The sequence below is a fragment of the Stenella coeruleoalba genome (assembly GCF_951394435.1).
Source record: "Stenella coeruleoalba genome assembly, chromosome: 17".
In the NCBI taxonomy this organism is placed as follows: Eukaryota; Metazoa; Chordata; class Mammalia; order Artiodactyla; family Delphinidae; genus Stenella; species Stenella coeruleoalba.
In genome coordinates this window covers 46,503,015-46,526,318 of record NC_137163.1, presented here as the reverse complement: position 1 = coordinate 46,526,318, position 23,304 = coordinate 46,503,015, and the positions used below count along the sequence as shown (strand labels likewise).

General features: G+C 38.1%; 2 protein-coding genes and 1 pseudogene across 4 annotated transcripts in view; 2 read left to right on the top strand and 1 right to left on the bottom strand.

The window, feature by feature from the left end:
• LOC307176229 (uncharacterized protein) overlaps window positions 1-23,290 on the bottom strand; it is a 37,738-nt gene extending 14,448 nt beyond the window's left edge. For both annotated transcript variants that reach the window (XM_079902146.1, XM_079902147.1), the window contains exon 1: window positions 1,051-23,290. In XM_079902146.1, the coding sequence (XP_079758272.1) occupies window positions 8,068-8,904 (837 nt within the window). In that variant the 5' untranslated portion in view covers window positions 8,905-23,290 and the 3' untranslated portion in view covers window positions 1,051-8,067. The remainder of the gene's footprint in view (window positions 1-1,050) is intronic.
• Window positions 1-23,304, top strand: part of LOC307176230 (metabotropic glutamate receptor 7-like) — a 66,484-nt gene that overhangs the window by 33,991 nt on the left and 9,189 nt on the right. The window lies entirely within an intron of this gene.
• The window catches only part of LOC307176031 (ferritin light chain-like), a 22,086-nt pseudogene continuing 17,298 nt past the window's right edge, over window positions 18,517-23,304 (top strand). The window contains exon 1 of the transcript in view: window positions 18,517-18,545. The product of the transcript in view is annotated as a ferritin light chain-like (transcript). The remainder of the gene's footprint in view (window positions 18,546-23,304) is intronic.

Sequence of the window (23,304 nt, the reverse complement as noted above, 5' to 3'; positions counted from 1 at the left end):
AACAAGAAGAAAAAGACCTAAGAAGGAAGAATTGAAGCCAGTTCTGCTTGTGCTATAATTCTACCCGCAGCTGCCTCTGTTTCACAGACCACATGCTGAGGACCATGTCCCTTCCCCTGTAACAGACGAGCAAAGTAGACCCAGGCCTTCCAACCCAGAGACCAGCTGAGCTGTACCGTGGGCAATCTAGGATGTGAAAGACTTCACTCAATGTCTTTGTCACTTGACACATTGCTCCTCTCTTTGAGAAGTAGCTTCTTTGTGTGACAAGAATGTGCTAAACCAACAGTTAAGTGGACAGAGGTGAAAGATGCCAAAATTAGCTACAGAAAAAAAGGCGTAAAGACTTGTATTTTCTGTTATTTGAAGGTGTTAAGACCCCACATAGAATATGAGTCCTTTAAAGGAGAGTTGTGAATGGCCCAGGGAATGTTGAATTTCCATGTGGCAATATGTTCGTGATCGGTCATGATGATGATGATGGTAGCATCAGTAGCATTTATCAGTGTTTCCTGGGTGAGAGGCACTTTATCCTAATGACCTTTTATCCCCATGACGACCCTGTGATGTAGGAAATACTGTTTCAGCATCTTCAGGGTTTTGTTTTTTTTTTTTTATAATCAGGAATTTACCCTAGATCACAGTTGGGTGGTAGAACGACCAGAACTGGACACTAGCCTTTCCTGTATTCCCACAGTGTGATCTTAGCAGTTGTATTGCCTGATGCAGAGCCATGTAAATGTTGCCAAAGCAATGAAACGTGTACCTATTTCTAACAGATTCTAACTCAGAAGCTCTGGGGTTAAGTGCAGAGCAGTTGAGTGTGATTGTCTTTACAGACAGTAGATAACTTAAGAGAAGTTGTTTAAAAGTATATTTGCATATTGCACTACACTGTCATATCTGTGATTGGTTAGCTATTGAGTAACTAACAAATCCCAATCCCAACTCTAATCTCATTCATCTCTTGTATGATATTTGACCTAATTGAGGCAGATTTTTTTTTGTTCTTCCCCACAAACACACATCGAACATCCAAAACATGCTTACCATTTGTGAGCATATTCTCTTAGTTATTTAGGAGTTGAGCAAGAGTGAGAGAGAAGGGCTTCCCTGGTGGCGCAGTGGTTGAGTGTTCTGCCTGCCGATGCAGGGGACGCGGGTTCGTGCCCCGGTGCGGGAAGATCCCACATGCCACGGAGCGGCTGGGCCCGTGAGCCATGGCCGCTGAGCCTGCGCGTCCGGAGCCTGTGCTCTGCAACGGAAGAGGCCACAACAGTGAGAGGCCCGCATACCAAAAAAAAAAAAAAAAAAAAAAAAAAAAGAGTGAGAGAGAAGAAGACACAAAAATATGAAATACGGTCATCATGTTTTTAATAACCTTTATGTTGTTAATCCCTCTTAGCATTTACTGCCATTCACTCATTTGTATTATTTGGGGTATAGCAGTTTATTCACACAGCATTTTTACATATGGCTTATCATTTGTATTCTATTTTAATAACACTAATAATTATAGACTATTGACAAACTCATCAGACCCTACATATTCATTTCAAAATCATGAAAATAAGGTGGAAAATGAGGTGTAAAGTGGAAAATCTATGTGTACGTTTTCATTGGTGGAATGAGGAGCTACCTGAATATATCACTCCTTTAGCTTTTCCTTCAAATAGTGCACTTTTTCCTCCATGCATAGGAGTCACTTCCATTAGGTAAACAGTAGTCTTGAGGGCAAACCTCAGAAGTAGAAACGGGAGAACTTTTCAGTTATGGTAAAATCAAACATATTTTTCTTCAGTAGTGAAAAAAAAAAATTCTTCATGAGAAGTTCAACCACCGTGAGTTCCATGGTGAAAAACTTTCCACTTATAGATGCAACTTCCTCCAGAATTCTGAGAAATGTCGGTAGTAGAGAGGGGTGTTGCATACACCTGTTTCATTTCCCTCTGCCTTTTCCTTCTCCTTTCTCTATTGACATTAAAATCTATAGTGAAAGCACATAGTAAGCAGTCTAGGACAATTGATATGACATTTGATCTAAATCTCCAAAGTCTATTTTAGATGGGGATGCTATGAGAGTCACAGGAGGGGAAAAAAATCTAGAATTATTCTTATGTGATCAAATGTACTAAAATAACAAAAGCAAATCTTATTTCTAGCTAATAACATAGCATTCCTTCTGTGATGTCATATTATGGCAGAAAAGAAATATATGCGTCTATTTTCTTCTATATTAAAACTGCTAAGGAGTGGGGACCAATGAACTAAATCAATTGTTTTGGGTTCAAGTTGTAGTTTTTAGTAGCCATCCTTCTTAGCAAGTTTTCCGAAGCAAATGTAGTTCGTTTACTATCACCACTAAATGTGCCATTGTGTAGATTTGTGGAAAAAAGTATTATCAAATATATATACTTTAAAATGATTTGTGTAAATTTATCTATTCATATTATTATTCTCCCCAAGTAAATCAAAATATACTATATAGTATGTTTTTCTTCTATAGCTTAAAAGGGGAATGTATGTTGAAACTTATTCAAATATTTATTAGGTGTCTACTAAGTGCCAGGCACTCTACTAGGCAGTAGAGATGTTGTATTAGAGGTGGAAAATGTCCTTGACCTCCAGAACTGATACGCTTGTAAGAGAAATACTGGGTCAAACTAAGTCAAGTTTCTTTGCTACAGAACTTTTTACGAGTCTTGAGAATTATGAGTCTCTGATAAGGAGATGTAGTGGACAACAGATGCCAAATTTATTTGAAATCTTTTCCTTCATGGACTGTCTCATAGGATTTATGATCCACTGAACACACCTTGAGAGACACTAGTATTCTGCAGTGGTTAGTTAATTGTTTTCTATTAAACAACTATATACTGAATCCATGATATTATTATCTGGATTTTTTGGAGGATACAATGATGTACATGGCCACTGTGATGATAAGGGGGTCCAGTTTAGTTAAGAAGAGAAACCACAGGAGCTGTAACTTAATGTAACAAAGAAATACACACACATATACATATATTTATATGTAAATTACTATTTATATAGTATACAATGTCTTCTGAAGAAGATAGAGTTGTTTGTAACTTGGGATCTCACAGGAGGTTTCACAGAGAAGGTAGACCCTGAGCTGGGCAGAATTTCAGTAAGTTAATTTGGTTCTGACCGTACGATAAAATCAGGTATTTGCACTGGTCAATCTGACCTTGATGGAACAGCATTCCATTTGCAGGGAATGGTGTGATCAAACATGCAGTGGTGGAGATTGCCAGATGGTAATATTCCAGTACCTGGAAAGTGTTGGAACATCTGCTTTCTCCACGGTCTAGAAAAGTGAATCTCGAGTGAAATGCAAGTATAATGGAGGCCAGTGCTCTTTGCTTTGTACACTGCTTTGATTCTACAACATGCAACAACGTAGTGATCTGTTTCAGATTGTCATTATTCGAGAGGGTTCTTAGTAACAGGAGTGGAAAAGGAAGACCTCTCTTCCTGTGTTTCTGCCCTATGCTCTTAAGCCAGAAAAGGTACCAACATCACTGACCTGACCTTGTCTCAGGTATCTATCAGGATCTACTAGAATCATTCTAGTGAAAGGTAACTAGACGTCCAAAGGACTTAAAAGATACACTATAACCTTTGTATACTTTATATACCTGGTGAAACAAAAATGTCACCTGAGTGGTCCCCTTCCCTAGAAATACCAGTATGTTTTTCCAGTGCATGGCAGAACTTTGCAGGTAAAACTGGGATAAAGGTGAAGAACAGTCTTAAAATTCTAGTCCTTGAACAGCACCTAACACACAACAGGTTTTCAATAATCTTAGCAACAGTATTCACAAATAATGACCATCAGCGTAACTGCTCTTTTGTGCCAAAATACATTACCATATTACTTTTTTTCCTTCAGCTTTACAACTTGGGTTCTATTATTGTTTCCGTTTTACAGATTAGGAAAGTGAGGCTCAGAGATGCTAAGTCACTTGGGCAAGGTCACAGAACTTGTAGGAGATAAACCTGCAGCCTTACTGTTGGATCCTACAAACCAGACCGTAATTTAAGTCCTTCAAAATATACCTCAGAACATTTGAGTAAATTAATGAATAAATCCTCCTAGTCAGACTGACCAGATCATTATATTAGGTTCAGCTGTAAGTGGAGGAAAGTCATAATCATAGTTGGACAGTTAATACAGTAATTTACTTGCTTTGAATTTTCTAAATGATGTTTAGCTGGTAGTTTCATGATGATAACCATCGAATAAAAACAGGCATATTTTGGTGTTTGGAATAAGATCTCATATTGAGTAAAATACATATTGATTTCTAGACCTATATGATGTGAGTAACAGATGACATTGAGATGCCATCTAGAAGTACTCTTGTGCAGTTCATCATGTCAACCCAGCTAATAATTTTAGAATGTTCAGAGTGAATAATATATGCAGCCATAAAGCATATTTATAATCAATGCAAATAATGTTTTTCCTATGCTAAACCCAGAGTTAAGTTATAACACGCATCGTAAGATTAATGGGCCATTTTTTCTTCATCACTTTGCTAAATTATTTCGTCTGGAAACCATTCAGAAGGTTGCGAATTGGAGCTGGGCAGTAGTAGTGAGACTGTGCCTCTGATGATGAAACTATTTCCACCCCGACCCCTACTGCTCCCTTCTTGGGAAAGAAGGCAACATTTCTCCTAGAAGTCACAGGTTTATAAGCTGGCTTGACTAATACGTTTGGAGGAATAGTGTGTCTTTTAAGCAGAGCCTATCTCAGCATATAAAATAATTTTTACCTACCATTTAATGAAATTAACACTCACTTTGAGGCTAGGTCTTTTGCCATTTGACTCCTGGATCACGTGTATGGATATATTTTTTTCTTGAGACGAAGTGTGAACCCAATATAGTATCCATCATTCAGTCTATCTAGCTGATGTACATCCTCTGAAGCACAAGCTCCGTGAGGCCAGGCACTTTATCTGCTCTATCAGTGTAGCCCTGATGCCTAGTGTCTAGCTTTTGGAGATTCTTAATAAACATTTGTACTGAATAAGGTATGTATATGGTGAGCAAAAGTTGGCTTCCCATTTTACAGTCAAGAGTATCCCACTCATGTTCTGTGAACACTGGATAGCAGAATCTTACTATGTTATTTTTCTGTTCCCTTTGCAAGTTTCCTGAAAGGGCATTCCTGTCCTTAGAATGTCCATCTCCTCCCATCTTCCTGGAGAATAACTCTTCTTTCTTAGATACTTAGTCCCATTACTGACTCTTTAAGATTGAATTTATTACCTCCTTACAAACAGAAAAATGCAGTGCTGTTTTTTTTGGGGGGGGACATTTATCACCAGAAAATTATTCTAACACCTGAAATTCTGGACCTAAAATGCCTGGACTAGTGGTTCTCAAAGTCTGGTATCCAGACCAGCACATCAGCTGCACGTAGGAATTTTTAGAAGTGAAAGTCTTGGGCCCTGCTGCAGACCTACAGACTCAGACACTCTGGGGGTGGGGCCCACTACCTGTTTCAGCAAGGTCTCTTGGTGATGCTGATGCATACTCAAGTTTGAGAGCCACTGCTTAGACCTAGAACTTAAGGTTTAGGCTTTGGACAGATCTGAGTCCTAAACACTACTGAGACACTGGAGTGACCATGAGCAAGTTACTTCTGGGAACCTCTTAGCATCTGTGTGCCTTGCTTAGCTAATAGTGATTTTAATTAATTAGAATAATGCACACAGTGTACTCAAGAGAGTAACCAAAGCATGCTTTATGTTCCATAAATTCTAGCTGTTTACCATTATCATCAATCAGAGCTTACTGACACATCCTGAAGACATTCTTCTAATAAGTGTAATAATATGGTTTGTAAAATTAACAGCTTAGAAGAGCATATTACAAAGTTCATCAGACAGGGTCTCAGCAGGAAATCAGGGGTACATCAATAAGGATAAATTGGGCCCAATGTAGAGAATCAAGAGATAGTGTAGTGCCCTGGGTTCAGTAAAAGTGTGGCTACTTTATAGGAGATGAAAGAGAAAGGAAGCCTTGCTGGAGATAGAGTCCTCCCCAAAGATGCTGTGACGCCCCACAGAGAAGCACTGTATGTTAGTTGGGGGATGCAGCCAACTCCCAGCAATTTGGCAAGAATTAATACCCTAACTTCACTCCCCTCCTTCGTTCCCTACAATCTTCTATTGGTACTCTTCATTGGTGAGCCAAACGGAAGCCAGAGCAAGGACACTTACTAAGATAGGCCATGCAAGCCATCCATATAGAGTTGGGTGGAGAAAGGATGTGGAAGGGCAAATAGGACATATTTCCCACAGGTGGTGAGCGAGCTGTAAAATCACTCGCCCTTCTAACATCATTGCCATTGCAGGAGCACGGAGGAGCAAGTGGTTAGTTCTGACTTGGCAGATCCAGGAGACTGCAGGACAGAACTGGTATATGAGTTGGGCTTTAAAGGTAGATTTGAATTTTAATGGAGAGTATGGAGTAAGAAATGGTGAAGAACCAAGGGAAAGGGAGATTCATTGCAAATGGAGAAAAGAAAAGTGGCATAAAGACAAGAAAAGTCAAGACTTATGGAAGAGATAGCAAATACTCTGCGTGTGACTGGAGCAGAGAATGGGTAGACGAAGGCTGGAAGTTAAGATGAAGTCATCCTTGAATAACATTAAAGTTTCCTCCTTTAACCTCAATTTCCACCTTCTATTCCCCTCACTAACATTGGAAAATTAAAAGTGAATTTGACTGGGTTGGTGACAATGGCAGTATGAAGCAAAGAGAGGAGAATAAGAGTAAAAAATTTAGTAGTACCTTGGTGAAGCTGGGTAAATGATGGGTGGTGGTGTCACGTCAAAGCATGGGCAAGTGATTGTGACAAATATAGGCTTATTTCTTGACTATATGACTTCAGTTAAGGTACTTAAGCCCTCTAGGCTACAGTCTCCCAACCTGTAAAATGGGGATAAAACCTCGCTTCCTCCAAGGTTTCTGTGAGGATCTAATGAGCAATGGAAGTAAGAGTTGAGTCCAGTAATCAGTTTTTAATACATATAAACTAATGTGAGGATAAGGGTAAGAATACTTGCTATCATTTATTGAATATTTATGTGTCCAATATTGTGCTAGTCTATTTACATATCTTTTCTCACTTAGCTTTCTTTTCTCTTATCTGCCTTTCTATAGGCAAGAGATAACTGATGGCTCAGTTATGAGGAAACGCAGTTGTGAGGAAAATGTCAGAGGGAAAATGTACCAGAAAGTTAATTCCTAATGGATCTGTCAGCCTTAAACAGAGCACGTCTGTGCTAAAATGTGTAAAATATCTGTGCTAATACTACTCAATTGGACAAGTTTTGATAAAGTATTAACTTAATGAATAGGCATAAACAGCTTGGAGCTTTTTGGAGGGTATGTGGTAATATTAGTATTGGTGTGATGACTTTTGAAAGTTCTATGGCGTATAGAAGTCAAAAAGAAGACCCGGAAAGGGGGAAAACTCTCTCTGAAAGTTATTGGGGAAGTCTGGCTAGTAAGACTCCAAAAGGGAGAATCAGTAAGAGGCCAGGTTATTCATAGGCCTTCTAAGAATGTGTCCATGAGAAATATTTACAATGATTGGATGCCGGAATAAAGGAGAACACGGGCTCCACAAATGGTAACTTATTTTACACAAACAGGCTAATGATAAAAATAATGAAAATCTGATGGATTTTTGAGAGTTTCATTGACCAAACTGAGACAAAAGTGCATAACAGCTAGATGCTCATAGTTTTAATCAGTTCCCTTTGGAGTCAAGCAAAGATAGCACCTGAAATGGTAAGGGACGTTTATGCAAGGTCACAAAGATTTTTGGTGGTGCATTTGGGATATAAACCCATTTTCGTAAGAATTCTTTCAGAAGTCAAATGTTTGCTTGTCAAAAATAGCATGAACTTACTTCCAGGAAAAGTTCCTAAGAAAAAATAATTTGAGTAATGAAGAACACTGATGTAAGAGTTAATTTAAGAACCCAGAAATAGAGGTAAAGAGTAAAGCAATTATGGGTTAAGAGTCTGCATAGGCAGAAGGAGCGGAGCGGCTGCTGCTCAATGGTGGAAAAGCCGCCGGTGTTCTGACCAATTCGTCCCCCTGGCAGTTGCGGGGGAGTTTCCTGCCGGCGCGGCTGGAGTCTCTGTTTCTCAGGGTTCGGTGGCTGGAAGATGCTCCAGAGATACGAGGCTGCGGCGGAGGAGGTGGCGGCGGCCGAATCGGCAATGGCGCTAGGGTGGAGAGAAGGCGGCGGCGGCGTGCGGGGCCCAACGGTGTAAACAGCCCCCGAGGCGGCGGAGGCGGTGGCCAAGACCCCGAGGGGGAAGCGGCGGCTGAGCCAGGGTCTGCCTCCGTTGGAAGCCTGGGCTGAGTGTAGCAGAGGGGTTCTGCGGCGGCCGCGAGCGGACGCCCTAGATCTCGCCTCCCTCCCTCGCCCCAGGCAAGGCCGCCGGGCGCCCCGCCGCAGGGGGAACGGCTCGCGAAGCCCCGGACCGTTTTCGGGGTGCCACCGAGCTGCGGCCGGGACCTCTCCCCGCTTAATCCTCGCCTCTTTCCCTCGGCCGCGGAGCCCAGAGGAGCGGGACGCCGGGCCTGGCTCCTGGCTAGGCCCCTTCCCCAGCCGCCGCCTCCGCGCTCGGCCGAGGCTGGGAGAGGCTCGGGGCAGGAAATTTTAGTTTGCTCCAAAGCCTGGAAGTAAACTGCTTGTCCCTGTTCTCTGCGAGCATCTCTTTCACCTGAAAGCACTGGGGCTACTCCAGGCCGTAACTCGTCCCTTCCTGGTGCATGCCTGTTTGAAAACACTACCTTTCCCATTTGTTTCCTCATTAGCTTCTGCCTTCCTCTGTGCTCCATTTCACTTCCTCGTTAAATCTTCTTTCTCGCTCTTTTGTCTACGCCTCTCACCACCTCCTTCCTCCTTAGCGACTTTATTTAAATCGTTTCTCTTTTTCTTCTCAGGAGACTCCGGTCTTCTCTTCCCTGTCTTCCCCAGCAGTCCTTTTCGGATGTCATTCTTTTTACTAGTGAAGTTATTAAGTGAAACTGCTATCCCACATCTACCAGAGGCCCATTAAGAATAGACTCACCAGCTTTAAGTGGCAGATCAGTTTGATTTCACCGAGCCTAGCATCCTTTTTAAAAAAGTGTATTATTAAATGTAGAGTGTGGAAATAGCCCTGAAGTTATTTTTAAAATGAAGGGCTCAATGAGTGTTGGAAATAGTTATTTCATTTTTCAAGTTGCATGACCTCTAATGTCAGATTGAGCAGATCTAGAACATTTTTGCCCATCCTGTTTGGCAGAATGCTTCTTAAGCGTTTTGATAGCGGCTCACATTCATCACTATTCAAGTTGGCTTAAAAACAGTTTGAAAACTTTAGAAAAAAGACATTATGAGAACAACTAGGAAGCTGTTTTGATGAAGTCACTGTTAAATACCTTTTAAAATAGGCTCCACATGTTTAACGTATCAAAATAAAGTTGGCGGGAGTCTTGTAAAAAGGATTATTTAGGAATTTGAGTACTCTTAAGAGTTATGTAGCTATTTTGGGAAAAACATTCTTTTTCTGTTAACAAACGTTTACAACTCCTGTGATGTGAGAATTACCGAGGTTTACTGTGGGATTAACACAGGAACTCATTTTATTTGAGCTACTACATGGATGTAGAAGTGGTAAATTGTTCAGGTTAGCATAAATCAGTATGTAGAAGAAAAAAAAAAAGTCTGCATAAATTCCCCTGGAAGGGGGATATGGTCAGAGATGGCAATTTGAAAACAGTGAGTCACCAAAAGTAAAAGTTTAAATTACAAGCTGTTTTGGGGGTCTTCAAGAGAGATTTTATAGATTGAACAACAACAGCAGCAAGGATAAAATATAACGCTGTCATGTAGACTGCAGCCTGAAAAGAAAGCATTGCAGAAAAGCCACATCATCCTGAATTTATATTTCTGTGCATTTGAACAGATTGGAGAGCAGTAAAGTTGTTTTAAGAGCGAGTGATTTAAGTCAGCCAGCTTGTGAAGAATACGAGATATTTTTGCATTTACATTAACTTATGTCCATAAATAACGAACTTTAACAATGAACAAAATCCATAATCCTGATAATGCTAAGAAAACTGGAAAGATACCTTTACCTTGAAAAGACAGGATAAAGAAGACAGCATAGAAATTTAGGGAGATTGCAGTTTTGGAAAACTTACATTAACATTTATTAGCTGCTACAGCTTTGAAATGTGATGATTTAAAGAAAGAAGTAGACTGTTGATTTCTAAAAGGTAATGTGTTGGCTGAAAGAGAAGAGAATCTTGTTGAGACCTAAAGTGTTCTTTTAAGGATATATTTCAATGTCATTTCAAAAAATAAACGCATTTCCCATAACAAAACAGTGAGGTTAATGGAATAATGCAGGTGAAAGCTTTTTGGCCCAAAGGAGTTCCATCCTTTGGAACAAAGTTTTATTGTTGAACACACCATGACCCGGGCCTGTGAGTGCCAGCACAGTGGCTGTTTTTACAAGATCTGGTACAATATGCACAGTAGTTCTGGCCTTAGCAAGGATCATTCTTTTTGTATCTTCCTGATTGCTTCCTCTACAGAAATGGGATAATCCCTCCTCTTCTAAACTGGAAAGTAGTTTCTTGCCTGAATAAAACTAGTTTCTTCTCCAGGTTGAGCTTTTCCAACTCTTAGAGGTCTAAAATGAATGATATGAAACATGCTGTATTTGCATCTATTTTTATTTAAGAGTTATCTAAGGAGATTTATCTAATTAAATAGGAATTTCCTAACAGATGCCAAAATAATCAACAAGTTTTCTTTAGAGATCATATATATTATATAACAAGATCCACCTAAGAGTTAAAATATAAGTAGGTATACAATTTAACTATTTGAAGATAATTTTTCTTCTTACCACTGAAGCAATAGGCAGGTAGTAGTACAATTTGGGGAAAACAATATTTCTGGCTTTTGTTTGTTTTATTTTAATTTGTGATATTCATGAGATCTTTTGTGAAGCCTTTGGGTATATAGTAAAATTCATGGTTTTTTAACTTTGTATTGACTCGTATTTTTGTAGATTTAAAATTTTTCTTCTGGCTTTAATTTATACTATCTCCTTTTACTTTTTCATTTAGAAATAATGTATTTTTCTCAGGATTGCAATCTCAGTGCAGTCCTCTACTTTTCTATTTGTTGGACGTTCTCTTAGACGTCTACATTTTTGTCTAGTTAGTACATTTCTGGTTTTTTATACAATTGATAAGAACTCTTTAATCTTATGAATTCTTTATATTTACTCTTTGGAGACAAGACTTATAGGGATTTCCTTGGGCTTAAACTAGAAAGAAAAACGAATTTGCATATGAAATGTTGAAGGCTTTGTTACAAAGTGGGTTAACATTATATGCATGTTTGAAATAAACTACTTCAACCAGAGCACCTAGCTGTTAACCTCCAGATTAATATCTATCATAAAATATGTGCATGCTTCCAACACATGGCATTGCCTCCTATTACTGCATGTCTAGGAGAAATGGTTTTGTCTTGTAGCAAAAGGCATTAGCTCTTTGCACATTTTTTTTTTTTTTAATGACAGCTATCCAAAAATCAAGCTGAACCCTTGTATATGAGGACAGAAAAGGACAATTTTTAGACAGGTCTAATATCCAGTTGTACCTTTCAGTCACTCAGAGAGAAGGCTTAGACCCCTGAAGCCCAAAGTCAAGGTTTTTTAGGATTATGGTGGTATATACCTCCAGTTTATAGAAAAAAACTGCGTTGTAGAAAATCCAAGTTAAATTAGGACTAAAATCCAAGTTAAATCTAGAACTAAAGTTTTACTGCCCCCAATACTTGTAAACTCTAGGTTACTGCTCTGTTGTCCATTTCATCAGTTGCAGAATATTCAAGTTAGTCTTTCAATGCTAACAAGAACATAAAAATGCATTATGTCTAAAAGCAGAACATGATTGCCAAGCCAGATCTGCGCATTACCTGAGAGTTTGGGGGGCCACCCAAGCGGCATCTACTTGTTTGCTACTGACCTTCAGATAGACTTGCTCAAGAATTGTTACAATGTAATAACATACACCCTTATGTACTCTTGAGTTTATTGAAAACACACAGCAAATGTGCACACATACACACCAGCACACCAGCACGCACCTACTCTAGAGCCTAGAATTTTAAGAGTCAGAACTTTTTATTTGCTTCTGGATTAAGATGGACCCTGTATTTCCTCAGCATGCTAATTAGAAACTATAAACAATTCAAAACCAGCTTCTTAAAATTCTGTTTTACAAAAATTGATGTTAAATATTATCCTCAGAGAGTTCTACTCTGACTTTTCAAATTGTTTTTTTCTCCCTTCATGGGATAAACAGTTAGGGTTTCTTTTTGTTTGTTTTTTTATCTCTCATGTAAAAAATTCTATCTTAAAAGCTGATTTATTATTTCTTCCTTAGCATGGATGACATGGGAACAAATTTCATCAGTCTTGTTTTTATTTAAGTTGAAAGGTTATATATTTCTACTATCTACTGCAATAATGCTAAATATTTTTATAGTACTTGTAAATCTTATGACATTATTTTTTTAGTTTGTATTTAAGGCATTTACTCAAAAGGGACCGTATGCCTCAGTTCATGTCACTCTATCATCAGTGTGTACGGTCACTCTATTTTCTAATACTTTTAAGATTGGTTTTGGCCCCGACGTTCCTCTGCCAGATTTATTTCCTTTATTTTCCCCTATATAGCACCATTTGGGCCATTTAATATGTAATTTCCCAACTCACCTTTCATAGTTATTTTAAACATGTGTATCTATTTGAAATACCGAATTGTTTTGTATTTTCTAATTTTTGCAAAAGTAGTATCAACTAAAAATCACATCCTATTCTTTTATTTTTTCTACACAAAATTATTGTTTTAAAATTTGTCTGTGTTGCTCCATAGAAATTATTGCTTCTGGCCACTGTCTAATATTCCACCATATGTTAATACCATATTTTGCTTATCCGTTACCCTGGTGATACATACTTAGGCTATTTTCAACACTTTATGTCCACCATAGGCATTAATACACTCTTTCCACATGTCCCCTTGAGTAACAGTGCAGAGTAACACTGCAGCTGTGGAATGGCTGAGGTAGAAGTCATATATATGCCTTATTTCACAGATTGCTCCCCAGAATAGCTGTACCATTTTCCCCTCACCAGCAATACTTGGAATTTCTCTCTTGCCATATCCTTTGTCACCACACGCTGTTAATCTGCATTTTTAAAAATTAATTAGTTTATTTTTGGCTGCATTGGGTCTTTGTTGCTACACTCAGGCTCTCTCTAGTTGCAGCGAGCGGGGTCTACTCTTCGTTGCGGTGCGCAGGCTTCTCATTGCAGTGGCTTCTCTTGTTGCGGAGCACAGGCTCTAGGCGCGCGGGCTCAGTAGCTGTGGCTCCCAGGCTCTAGAGCGCAGGCTCAGTAGTTGTGGTGCGCAGGCGGAGTTGCTCCACAGCATAATTTGCATTTTAACTTCTGGAAATTTGGCATGTGTGGATTCATATGAAGTAAGGTGTTTTAATTCTGCATTGCTCTGATTCTAGAAAAGTTAGGTCTTCATATACTTTCTTGCTATTCATGTTTTCCATTCTATGAATTGCCTATCATGACCTTCGCTCATTTTTCTATTGAGTATTGTGTGTCTTTAGAGATGTAGAAGTTTTTGTATTCAGATGTTGAGTCCTTTGTTGGGTTTTAGATAATGTATATGTCTTCTACCCATCAACTGTTTTTCAGTCTGACTTTGGTATCCTTTATTGTACATAAATTTCTAATTTTTTATTAAAGTATAATTGATTTACAATATTATGTTAATTTCAGGTGTACAACATGGTGATTCAATATTTTTATAGATTATGCTCCATTGAAAGTTACTATAAAATATTGGCTATATTCCCCATGCCCTACAATATATCCTTGTATCTCATTTATTTTATACATAGTTGTCTGCACTTCCTAGTTCCCAGTGTGTATCTTGCCCCTTTCGCTTCCCTCTCCCCACTGGTAACCACTAAATTGTTTTCTATATCTGTGAATCTCTTTCTGTTTTGTTGTATTCATTCGTCTTATTTTTTAGATTCTACTTATAAGTGATATCATTACAGTATTTGTCTTTGTCTGACTTATTTCACTAAGCATAATGCCCTCCAGGTCCATCTATGTTGTTGTAAATGGCACAATTTAATCATTTTTTATGGCTGAGCAGTGTTCCATTGTGTACATATGGCACGTATTCTTTGTTCATTCATCTGTTGATGGACACTTAGGTTGCTTCCATATCTTGGCTATTGTAAACAATGCTGTTATAAACACTGGATGTGGGTGCATGCATCTTTTCAAATCAGTGTTTCTGTTTTCTTCAGATATATACCCAGGAGTGGAATTACTGGATTATATGGTTGTTCTGTTTTGTTTTTGTTTTTATTAACATCTTTATTGGAGTATAGTTGCTTTACAATGGTGTGTTAGTTTCTGCTTTATAACAAAGTGAGTCAGCTATACATATACATATGTCCCCATATCTTCTTCCTCGTGTGTCTCCCTTGCACCCTCCCTATCCCACCCCTCTAGTGGCTACATCAGTTAACATTCCCACCAACAGTGTACCAGGGTTCCCTTTTCTCCACATCCTCGCCAAGGCTTGTTAGTTTTGTTCTTTTTTATGATAGCCATTCTGACATGTGTGAGGTGATCTCTCATTGTTGTTTTGATTTGCATTTCCCTGATGGCTAGTGATGTTGAGCATCTTTTCATGTGCCTGTTGGCCATCTGTATGTTTTCTTTGGAAAAATGTCTATTCAGCTCTTCTGCCTATTCTTTTAAATCAGATTTTTTATATTAATAAATTTATAATTTTAATATAGTTAAATTCATCACTTTTGCTTCATACAATGTATGCTTCTTTATTTTTCAAAGATCTATTTCATCTCTTACCCTGAAATCACAAATATATTACCTTGCAATTTCTTTTATTCTCTCTAGATTTTATTTTTCACATTTAAATATTAAAACTATTGTATTTTAGTTTTGTACATTAGGTGGAATTATATAACATAATGGTTAATAGAATGATTTCTGTGGGGTTTAAGTTCCAGCTCCACCATGTACTTCTTAGGCTAGTCATTTTATCTCTCATACTTCAGTTTTTCCATCTGTAAAATGAGGATAATAGTTTATGCCTTGTGGATTTTTTTGTGAAGATTAGGTGAGCTATATAGGACTGGGTACAACATAAGTGATATCACTAGGTTAAGATCCAGTCTCATCTCTCTTTTTAAAATGAGACTGTTTCCCCAAAAGCTGTAATTCAGCTTCCTCCATTGGACTATGATTCCATCTCTTTCATGTGCCAACTTTCTATCTGTATATAGCTCTATTTCTAGGCCACCTGTTTGATTTGTTTTCTTATTTGCTGTTTCTTCCAAGGGCATCACACAGTTCTTATCTATCATGACTTCCCAATATATCTTAATGTGTAGGGCACATTCTCCATTTTGAGCTTATTTTTCAAAACTACCTTAGCTGTATGGAGAACTTTATTCTTCCAGATACATATTATTTTACTTTATTTTATTTTAATTTTTTTATAGGAGATAGAGCAATCTGCTCTTTTTTTTTTCTTTTTTTTTTTTTGGCTGCATTGGGTCTTCATTGCTGCGTGTGAGCTTTGTCTAGTTGCAGCGAGGGGTGGGGCAGGAGGCTACTCTTTGTTGTGGTGCACAGGCTTCTCATTGCAGTGGCTTCCCTTGTTGCAGAGCACAGGCTCCAGGCTCGTGGGCTTCAGCAGTTGTGGCTCGTGGGCTCTAGAGTGCAGGCTCAGCAGTTGTGGTGCACCAGCTTAGTTGCTCCGTGGCATGTGGGATCTTCCTGGACCAGGGATTGAACCCATGTTCCCTCCATTGGCAGGCGGATTCTCAACCACTGCACCACCAGGGAAGTACCCCAGATACATTTTAGAATCACTTTTTTATGCTGTCCCTCAAAAAAAAAAAAAAAAAAGGGCTTGGCCTTTTATTACAGTTGCATTTAATTTTATATATTAATATAGGATATTTATATTATTATAGTAAGTCATCTCATCCATACCTGTGATATAAATTTCTTTTACTCATGTGTCCTCTAATAAAGTTTTCATTATGAAGATTTTCTGCATAATTTATTAGGTGAAACCCCATACTCTCTATACGTTTTGTTACTGTGGTAAATTCATCTTGTATTGTATCTAGATATTGATGCTATGGAGGAACACAATTGATTTTGGTGTATTAATTTTTTTGCAGTCCCTATGTTGAGCTCTTTTCTTAGATTTAATAGTTTATTGATTTTCCTGTATTTCCAATGAAACACATAATCAAAACAATCTATAAATATGACATTTTTATCTATATTCTTCTAAACCTTCTCTCTTTCTATTTCTCTCAATACACAGCTCCAAAAAGGTCGGTTCCAATAGACCAGTAATGTTAGAAATCTTCATCTCAATTCTCTCCTTAAAGGAAATGCTAATTTTTAAAAAAAATTAGTAGTATAATTTTTGTTAGTGTATACATGTGCCATGTATTTTTGGTATATAGCCTTTATCAAGGAAAGATAGTTATTATTTGGATCTAGTTTTATAAAATTTACCCTACCCAATAGATTTTGAACCTCATGGGATGCTTTTTATCTCTTCTATCTAAAAAGAATGATGATATGATTTTCTCCTTTTATTTAACTAATACAGTGAATCACATGAATTGATTGGCTGATACTGAACCAACCTTGCATTCTTAAGGATAAACCCACTTGACCAAATCGTATTATAGTATAGATTAGCTTTTGCTGTATTACAAACCACCTCAAAACTGAGTGGCTTAGGGAGATCAGCTTGGTGCTTTGTGACCACCTAGAGGGGTGGGATAGGGAGGGTGGGAGGGAGGGAGACACAAGAGGGAAGAGATATGGGAACATATGTATATGTATAACTGATTCACTTTGTTATAAAGCAGAAACTAACAAACCATTGTAAAGAAATTATACTCCAATAAAGATATAAAAAACAAAAAAACAACAAAAAACTTACTGGCTTAAAATAGCAATCACTTGGCCATTTGGGACTGGATTCATCTGAGTAATGTTTTACTTTTGGTTTTATCTGGGCTCCTTCACGTTTTAGTCTTTTGGTTTTATCTGGGCTCCTTCATGTTTTAGTCAACTGATGGATCAGCTGAGTGAGAGCTGGTCTGAGACAGCCTCACTCACAGGTTTGGTGGTTGGCTTGGACAGTGGGAGCACCTGGTCCACTTGTCTTCAGAACCTAGTGGGCTAGTCCTCGGCAACTGAGCCATCAAGCTCTTTTGCTATTGTCTCATGTGGGTTGAGTATGCCAAAGCCCAGTCCTGCTGAAGTGGTGACTCAGGAATGAGGGTGTCAGAAGGGGATTGTACCATAATTTTTGAAACATCCTATCACAATGTTTTTAATATACCTTAAAACTCTGTGGAATAATATTGCATTTAGGTTTTTGACTTATATTTTTAATAAGGAAAATTTGATTGTAATGTTTTTTTATATTGCCCCTGTTTGGTATAATATTCTTCTTGCACCTCTAGCCCCATTATTCTAGCTTGGGGTACTTAAAATGTATTGAAGGGGATAGAAATGAGTATTGCATCTTAAATAAAATTCTTGGACAAGTGGTTCCCACTTATCACTGAGGTTGTTCAAAAGGCTGCACTCTCACAGTGGACTATTGAACCCTTATGTACACCAAGCATTACATCTCACTTATACAGTATTGATATCACAGCGCCTATGTATAGCACAATACCCATTGCTAATTCAGATTGTGTTTTAAGGTATGAGACAAAATGTAAGACTTTTATTATAGTCATAAACATCTAGCAAACCAACCAGAAAATAAATGCTAGTTTTCAGTTGGTTGGCCGAGAACAAAAAAGTGAAGAATACCTAGTGCAAAACCATATCTCTGCTAACTACTGTTGGATTTAGAGCACACACATGCTAAAAAATATCTTCTTATCAAAGATTTGAGGTTGGACCTGAAAAAATTATATCAGAAGTGAAAATAATCATGTGGTCTGACCAGCGTGGATCACACAAAGTAAGTGTATACTATATATAAAGTAGATAGACTACGAGGTCCTACTGTATAGCACAGGCAACTATATTCAATACCTTGTAATAACCTATAATGGAAAAGGATCTGAAGAAGAGATACATATATCGGAATCACTTGGCTGTACACCTGAAACACAACATTGTCAATCAACTATACTTCAAGTAAAACAAAACAAAACAAAAAACTAAGTGTAAAGGGAAGTATAGTTTTATAAATTCACCTCTGATATCCAATGGACCAACTGAAAGACAACAGAAACTACAACTATCTAGGAGACAGGACATGGCCGGCAAACCAGGCCGTTACCCTCGGTAACGGTCATACCTGCCAAAAAATATACAGACTAGCCTGCATTCATGAATACATAGGAATTCTTCATTTATCTGGCATTGTTAGGCAATGAAGTATTGTATGTTAGGAGAAGTTTTTTTTAAATGACAAATTGAAGAGGAGTTATTTTAACCTTCACTCGGTAATGTTTTTCTAAAATTAAGAAATGTATCTACTGGTGTATCTAATGTTTCCTTGATAACTCGGGGTCATCAGTTCAATCAACATTTACATGAATAATGCAAATGGAAACAAGACAGGCATGCTTACTGAAACTGAAAATGACATAGCAATGGCTGGAATAGCTGATGAGAGAGCAAGAAAAAAAGCAAAACTGAAAACAAACCGTGATCAGGAAACAATCAGTCAAGTTCTGACTTTCTGTACTTAGTTTCAAAAAGAGATACCACAAATCCCAGCGAGAGACTCCAGCATCATTAGCTGTCTTTCTCCTTTGTTTCCACCTTCCTTTCCTTTTCCTTCTACCCTAGATTGTTCCAGGAAGTGTTTATAGCTCCTTGCAAGACAAATTCTAATACTTGCTTTCTCTCACACAAACTTCACAATATGTCCATTTGGTAAATGGTGTGGAGGTAAAAGAGAATTCATCACAGGGACAGCTCCTACGAAAATAAAATTAGAAACTAGCTTCTAAACATGCAGAGAGAAGGGCGTGGTGTCAGGCACTAATTTCCTTGCGAATTCCTCTCCATTTCTAATAGACGTTCTTCTTTACCAAGATCCCTTTTAATTGGTGTCCTATTCCAGACTGCTCCACTCCGCCCATCCTCATCCTGTAAAATACATTCACACTCGTTTGTGACCCTACTTATTTGCCCATTAAATAATCAATCATAGAACTGTCGGAATTAAATATAGAGTGAAATTAAAATGGTGGAGTCACTTGGAGGGTTTAAGCAGCTCCACCAGAAAATACTGGGCATGGATTTAAAAGAGGCTGCGTGGGACTTGCTCTTGTCCAAGTTCTTTCTCAAGAAGTATCTGAAATAAGCCTAAATTCAGAGTTAATCAGACTGGCCTGCTTTCTCAGGTGGACTGGAATTCATTGCTCTTTCCCCTCAACTCCCTGATGTCAGTGGTACTTTCCGGAGAGGAGGTGGACTTCTCTGCCTACTGCAGAAGCTCAGTTCCCCCCGGGTCCGCTCCCTGTCTGAATTCCACACTTGAGGCCAGATGCCAGCCTTCCCAGAACATTCGTGGCCTCCTTTCAGTTTTTGACCTGCTCAGATTGAGTCCCTCTAGACTCTTTCTGGAAACCTGATCTTCAACCCCTTTCCCTGACCTCGATGGTTACCTGCCTACTTTAGGCCTCAGGTGCTTTAGCTATAAAATGATATAGTTGCCCTTAATTCTAAAGTTTTCTTTCTAAAGCGCTACAATGTGGTGGCTCCTTGAAAATGTTTCTCTTTGCTGGTTTTAATTTTGTAGAGAATTAAAACCCCAGCCACTCTAAAAGACAGTAAGTTACATTGGATCAGGAAAGTGTGCTTTTGTAGTTAGATTAACAGGGATGGAAGACGACTTAGTATGTTTTAAGATACTCATGATCCGTTCTCGTGAGAGTCGGGGAAGAAGGGGAAGAGAGTTAATAAAATACCAAACAATTGTGACAAATTAAGTTCACCAAGATGTAGGTGATTAGTTACTACTTGAATAAGCCACACAAATCCAATCCAAGTTTTCCTTTAGTTTTCTAAGAAGGATCCCAGTGAACTGAGTCCCATGTTCAGTAAATCCACGTTCAATGGCTTAGTCTTTAAAAACTGTTATGTTGCTGGAAGCAGAAATATTGCCCATCAGTCCTAATTGATGTTTAGCTATCACGCACATTTGAAATAAATTTATTACTTTGCCTGATCTCAGTGTAATACATTCTAAAGGGGCAAAGAGCACACGAAAAGTTATGGAGTCTCCATCTTCTACACTAAAGTGTGCAATAAATTACATATTATTTGGCCATGAAATTCACAAGCCATAGAAACCACACCATTAGCAATGTATACAGTGGTAAACAGCAGGTAATGAGAATGATATAAAACCAAACAGACTGTGTAGGTTGGCACTGCTGCCAATAAAGCAATCATTAAATGGATTCATATGCATCTACGCTAGGTAAGCTCTTTAGGGCAATTGCTATGAGTTCTACATACCTGTCAGGATATTATATATAGCCCAGTTTCTATGCCCTTTATTCAAAGACACTGAGAAAGGGTTATTCTGGGTAAATTCAGACCTTTTCTCAATATAGAATTTGGTCAACATGCATTCTGAACAGCAAAATTTCACAGTATTTTCCTACACTAATTGCCACCTCAGCAAATGCAGGATTAAGTATAATGGATTATAAGAAGTTAGAAAGGAAAGATGGAAGAAAAGAAGGAAGGTAGAAAAAAGGTGGATATGGAGTACTTCAACATTTATGTAGAGTGGACCTAAAACTAACCTGACGTTTCCCTGAATTATTAGCATATGCTATAGAAACTTAAATGAAAAAATTAAAAAACCCAGCAAGGGAAACTCAAAGATTCTCTGCTTTTTCACTTTACTGCATATACACGTCCATCTTAAACAATCTATATGCTTATATCGAACAAGAGAGCATTGTTTTGCAAGGCTATTTGGGTTCTATCAGCATGTAAAGGTCAGACAACTCAACTTTAGCAGAGTCAGCTTTCAGGTGAATAATTGTTTCTTTCAGGTTGCGAGCATTTGAATTTTCCAGAAATGTTTCCCAAAACATGAAAATTAAAAGAGTCCTAGGACAGCGTCCTTTAGAAGTTTTATAGTATCAAGGTTTTTGGAGGAAGAGTATCCTTGTCCATTATCAACACAATGATTCCAAGCAGATCAATTTATGCTGAGAATATTATATAACAGAACCCACTTCACATCCATTATACTGACAATGATCTTCCTTACTTCAACCTTGTGCTTCTTATAAAGTTGAAAATACTGAGCCAAGAACAGACAGTGACAATGCCAGAGACTCAGATGTACCTATAGGTGCCTTCAGACATCATCAGCCACCCAGGCTAAAGTCCTGGTTTAAAACATCCCAACATGAATGCATCTCAAAAACCATATGCTGAGCAAGTGAAGCCAGATCAAAAGGGCACCCACTGTATTATTCAACTTACATGAAATTGTAAACTGGGCAAAAGTCATCTCTAAAGATAAAAAACAGATCCGTGGTTGCCTTGGGGTGGGAGATGGGGATACTTTTGCAAAAGCCTGGGAGGAAACTTTCTAGGGTTTTAGACTTGTTATCTATCTTTATGGGGGTGGTGGTTAAACAAATGTATACATTAATTAAAAGTCACTGAGCCGTTGACTAAAAATGTCTGCATTTTATTGTATGTAAATGATACCTTAATAAGGTTGATTACAAAATGAACCAAAACCAAAACAAAGCAGAAGAAAAACCTCTCAAGACCTTAAAGAAAATACACTGTTTTCTTCCAGGGTACCAGATTGGAAATGAGGCATTGGTCTGTTCTACCCTCAGATTATCCCTAGAATTATCTAGTCTATTTTAAAGCACTAGAGTCCCCTATCAGGAAAACTCACCCCATGTTTAATTACTTTGATTTCTTCTGTGCCTCTTCTCTCAACACAGTGAAGCCATTCACGGAAGAAAACCCAGCTTTTTCCAACTTTGCATCACCATATAGTCTTTGCAAAGCTATTATTTATAGAATAAAATTTGGCTACACTTTGTAAATATTAGCTTTTTGAGCCTTACAAATCTTAACAGTTAACCTATTGCCTCCACTGGAATTTGGAAAAAAAATTATTTTGAAAATGAATAGCTGAGAATTGACATTTTTGCTTTTTGTGATTTTCTCTTCCCCTAAGAGAGAAGTGAGTAGGAATGAGAAACACATACATAAAGAAAAAAAATTATCTTGTTGCCTTTGCATGGTTATAATTTATAGGAGGCCCTTTTCAACAATAATCTATTATCAGAATCAATAAAATACAATCTCCATGAAGGCCAGGCCAGGATATTTGTCTCTTTTTCAGCAGATTGCAATACAAAACACATTCATGGATATGCTTCTTGATGATCTTTGTAATACTGTAACAGTTTACCATTTCCTCATGCCTCTTCACCTGAACTTCAACCTGGTTTTTCACTGATGACCTCACAGTTCCTTCTCTATCACTTGGTTGTGGGCCTCTTTTCCAACTCCAATTCCAACTCGCATTTCACTCTGGAACCAAAGGAAGACTCACACCTTCCTGCTTTTTAGTGATACCTCAAGGTCATTTCCATATTGTGATCACCCTGAAGAATAGCCAGACAATTGTTATTTCAGAGCCATCTGACAGTTTGTAGCTCTAAAAATTAACTAAGGACCAAATTTGTCAAAAATATCCTAGTTTAAGATTTTGGTAATACAGCAACAGTAATTCCGAAGTCATTTATGACAATCAGTGTGGGAAGCACCCTCCTTCAAGAAGATCCTTTGCCATACAATACTCTTTCCCTGCCAGGTAATAAGGAAGCACGGCCGAGGAAAGTAACCTTTTGTGGAAAGAAATACTTGGCTTCGAGAAGGCTTGCAGTTCATATCTTTTTCTTGAATTAGATTCCCATTAATTACTTTATCCACAAAGAGGTAATTATCAGAATTATGTAAGCAATTAAGGAGATGCTACTCCACATTCTTTCAGCTTGTTGACTTTTCTCACTTTATTTCATGTGGCCATCTGAAA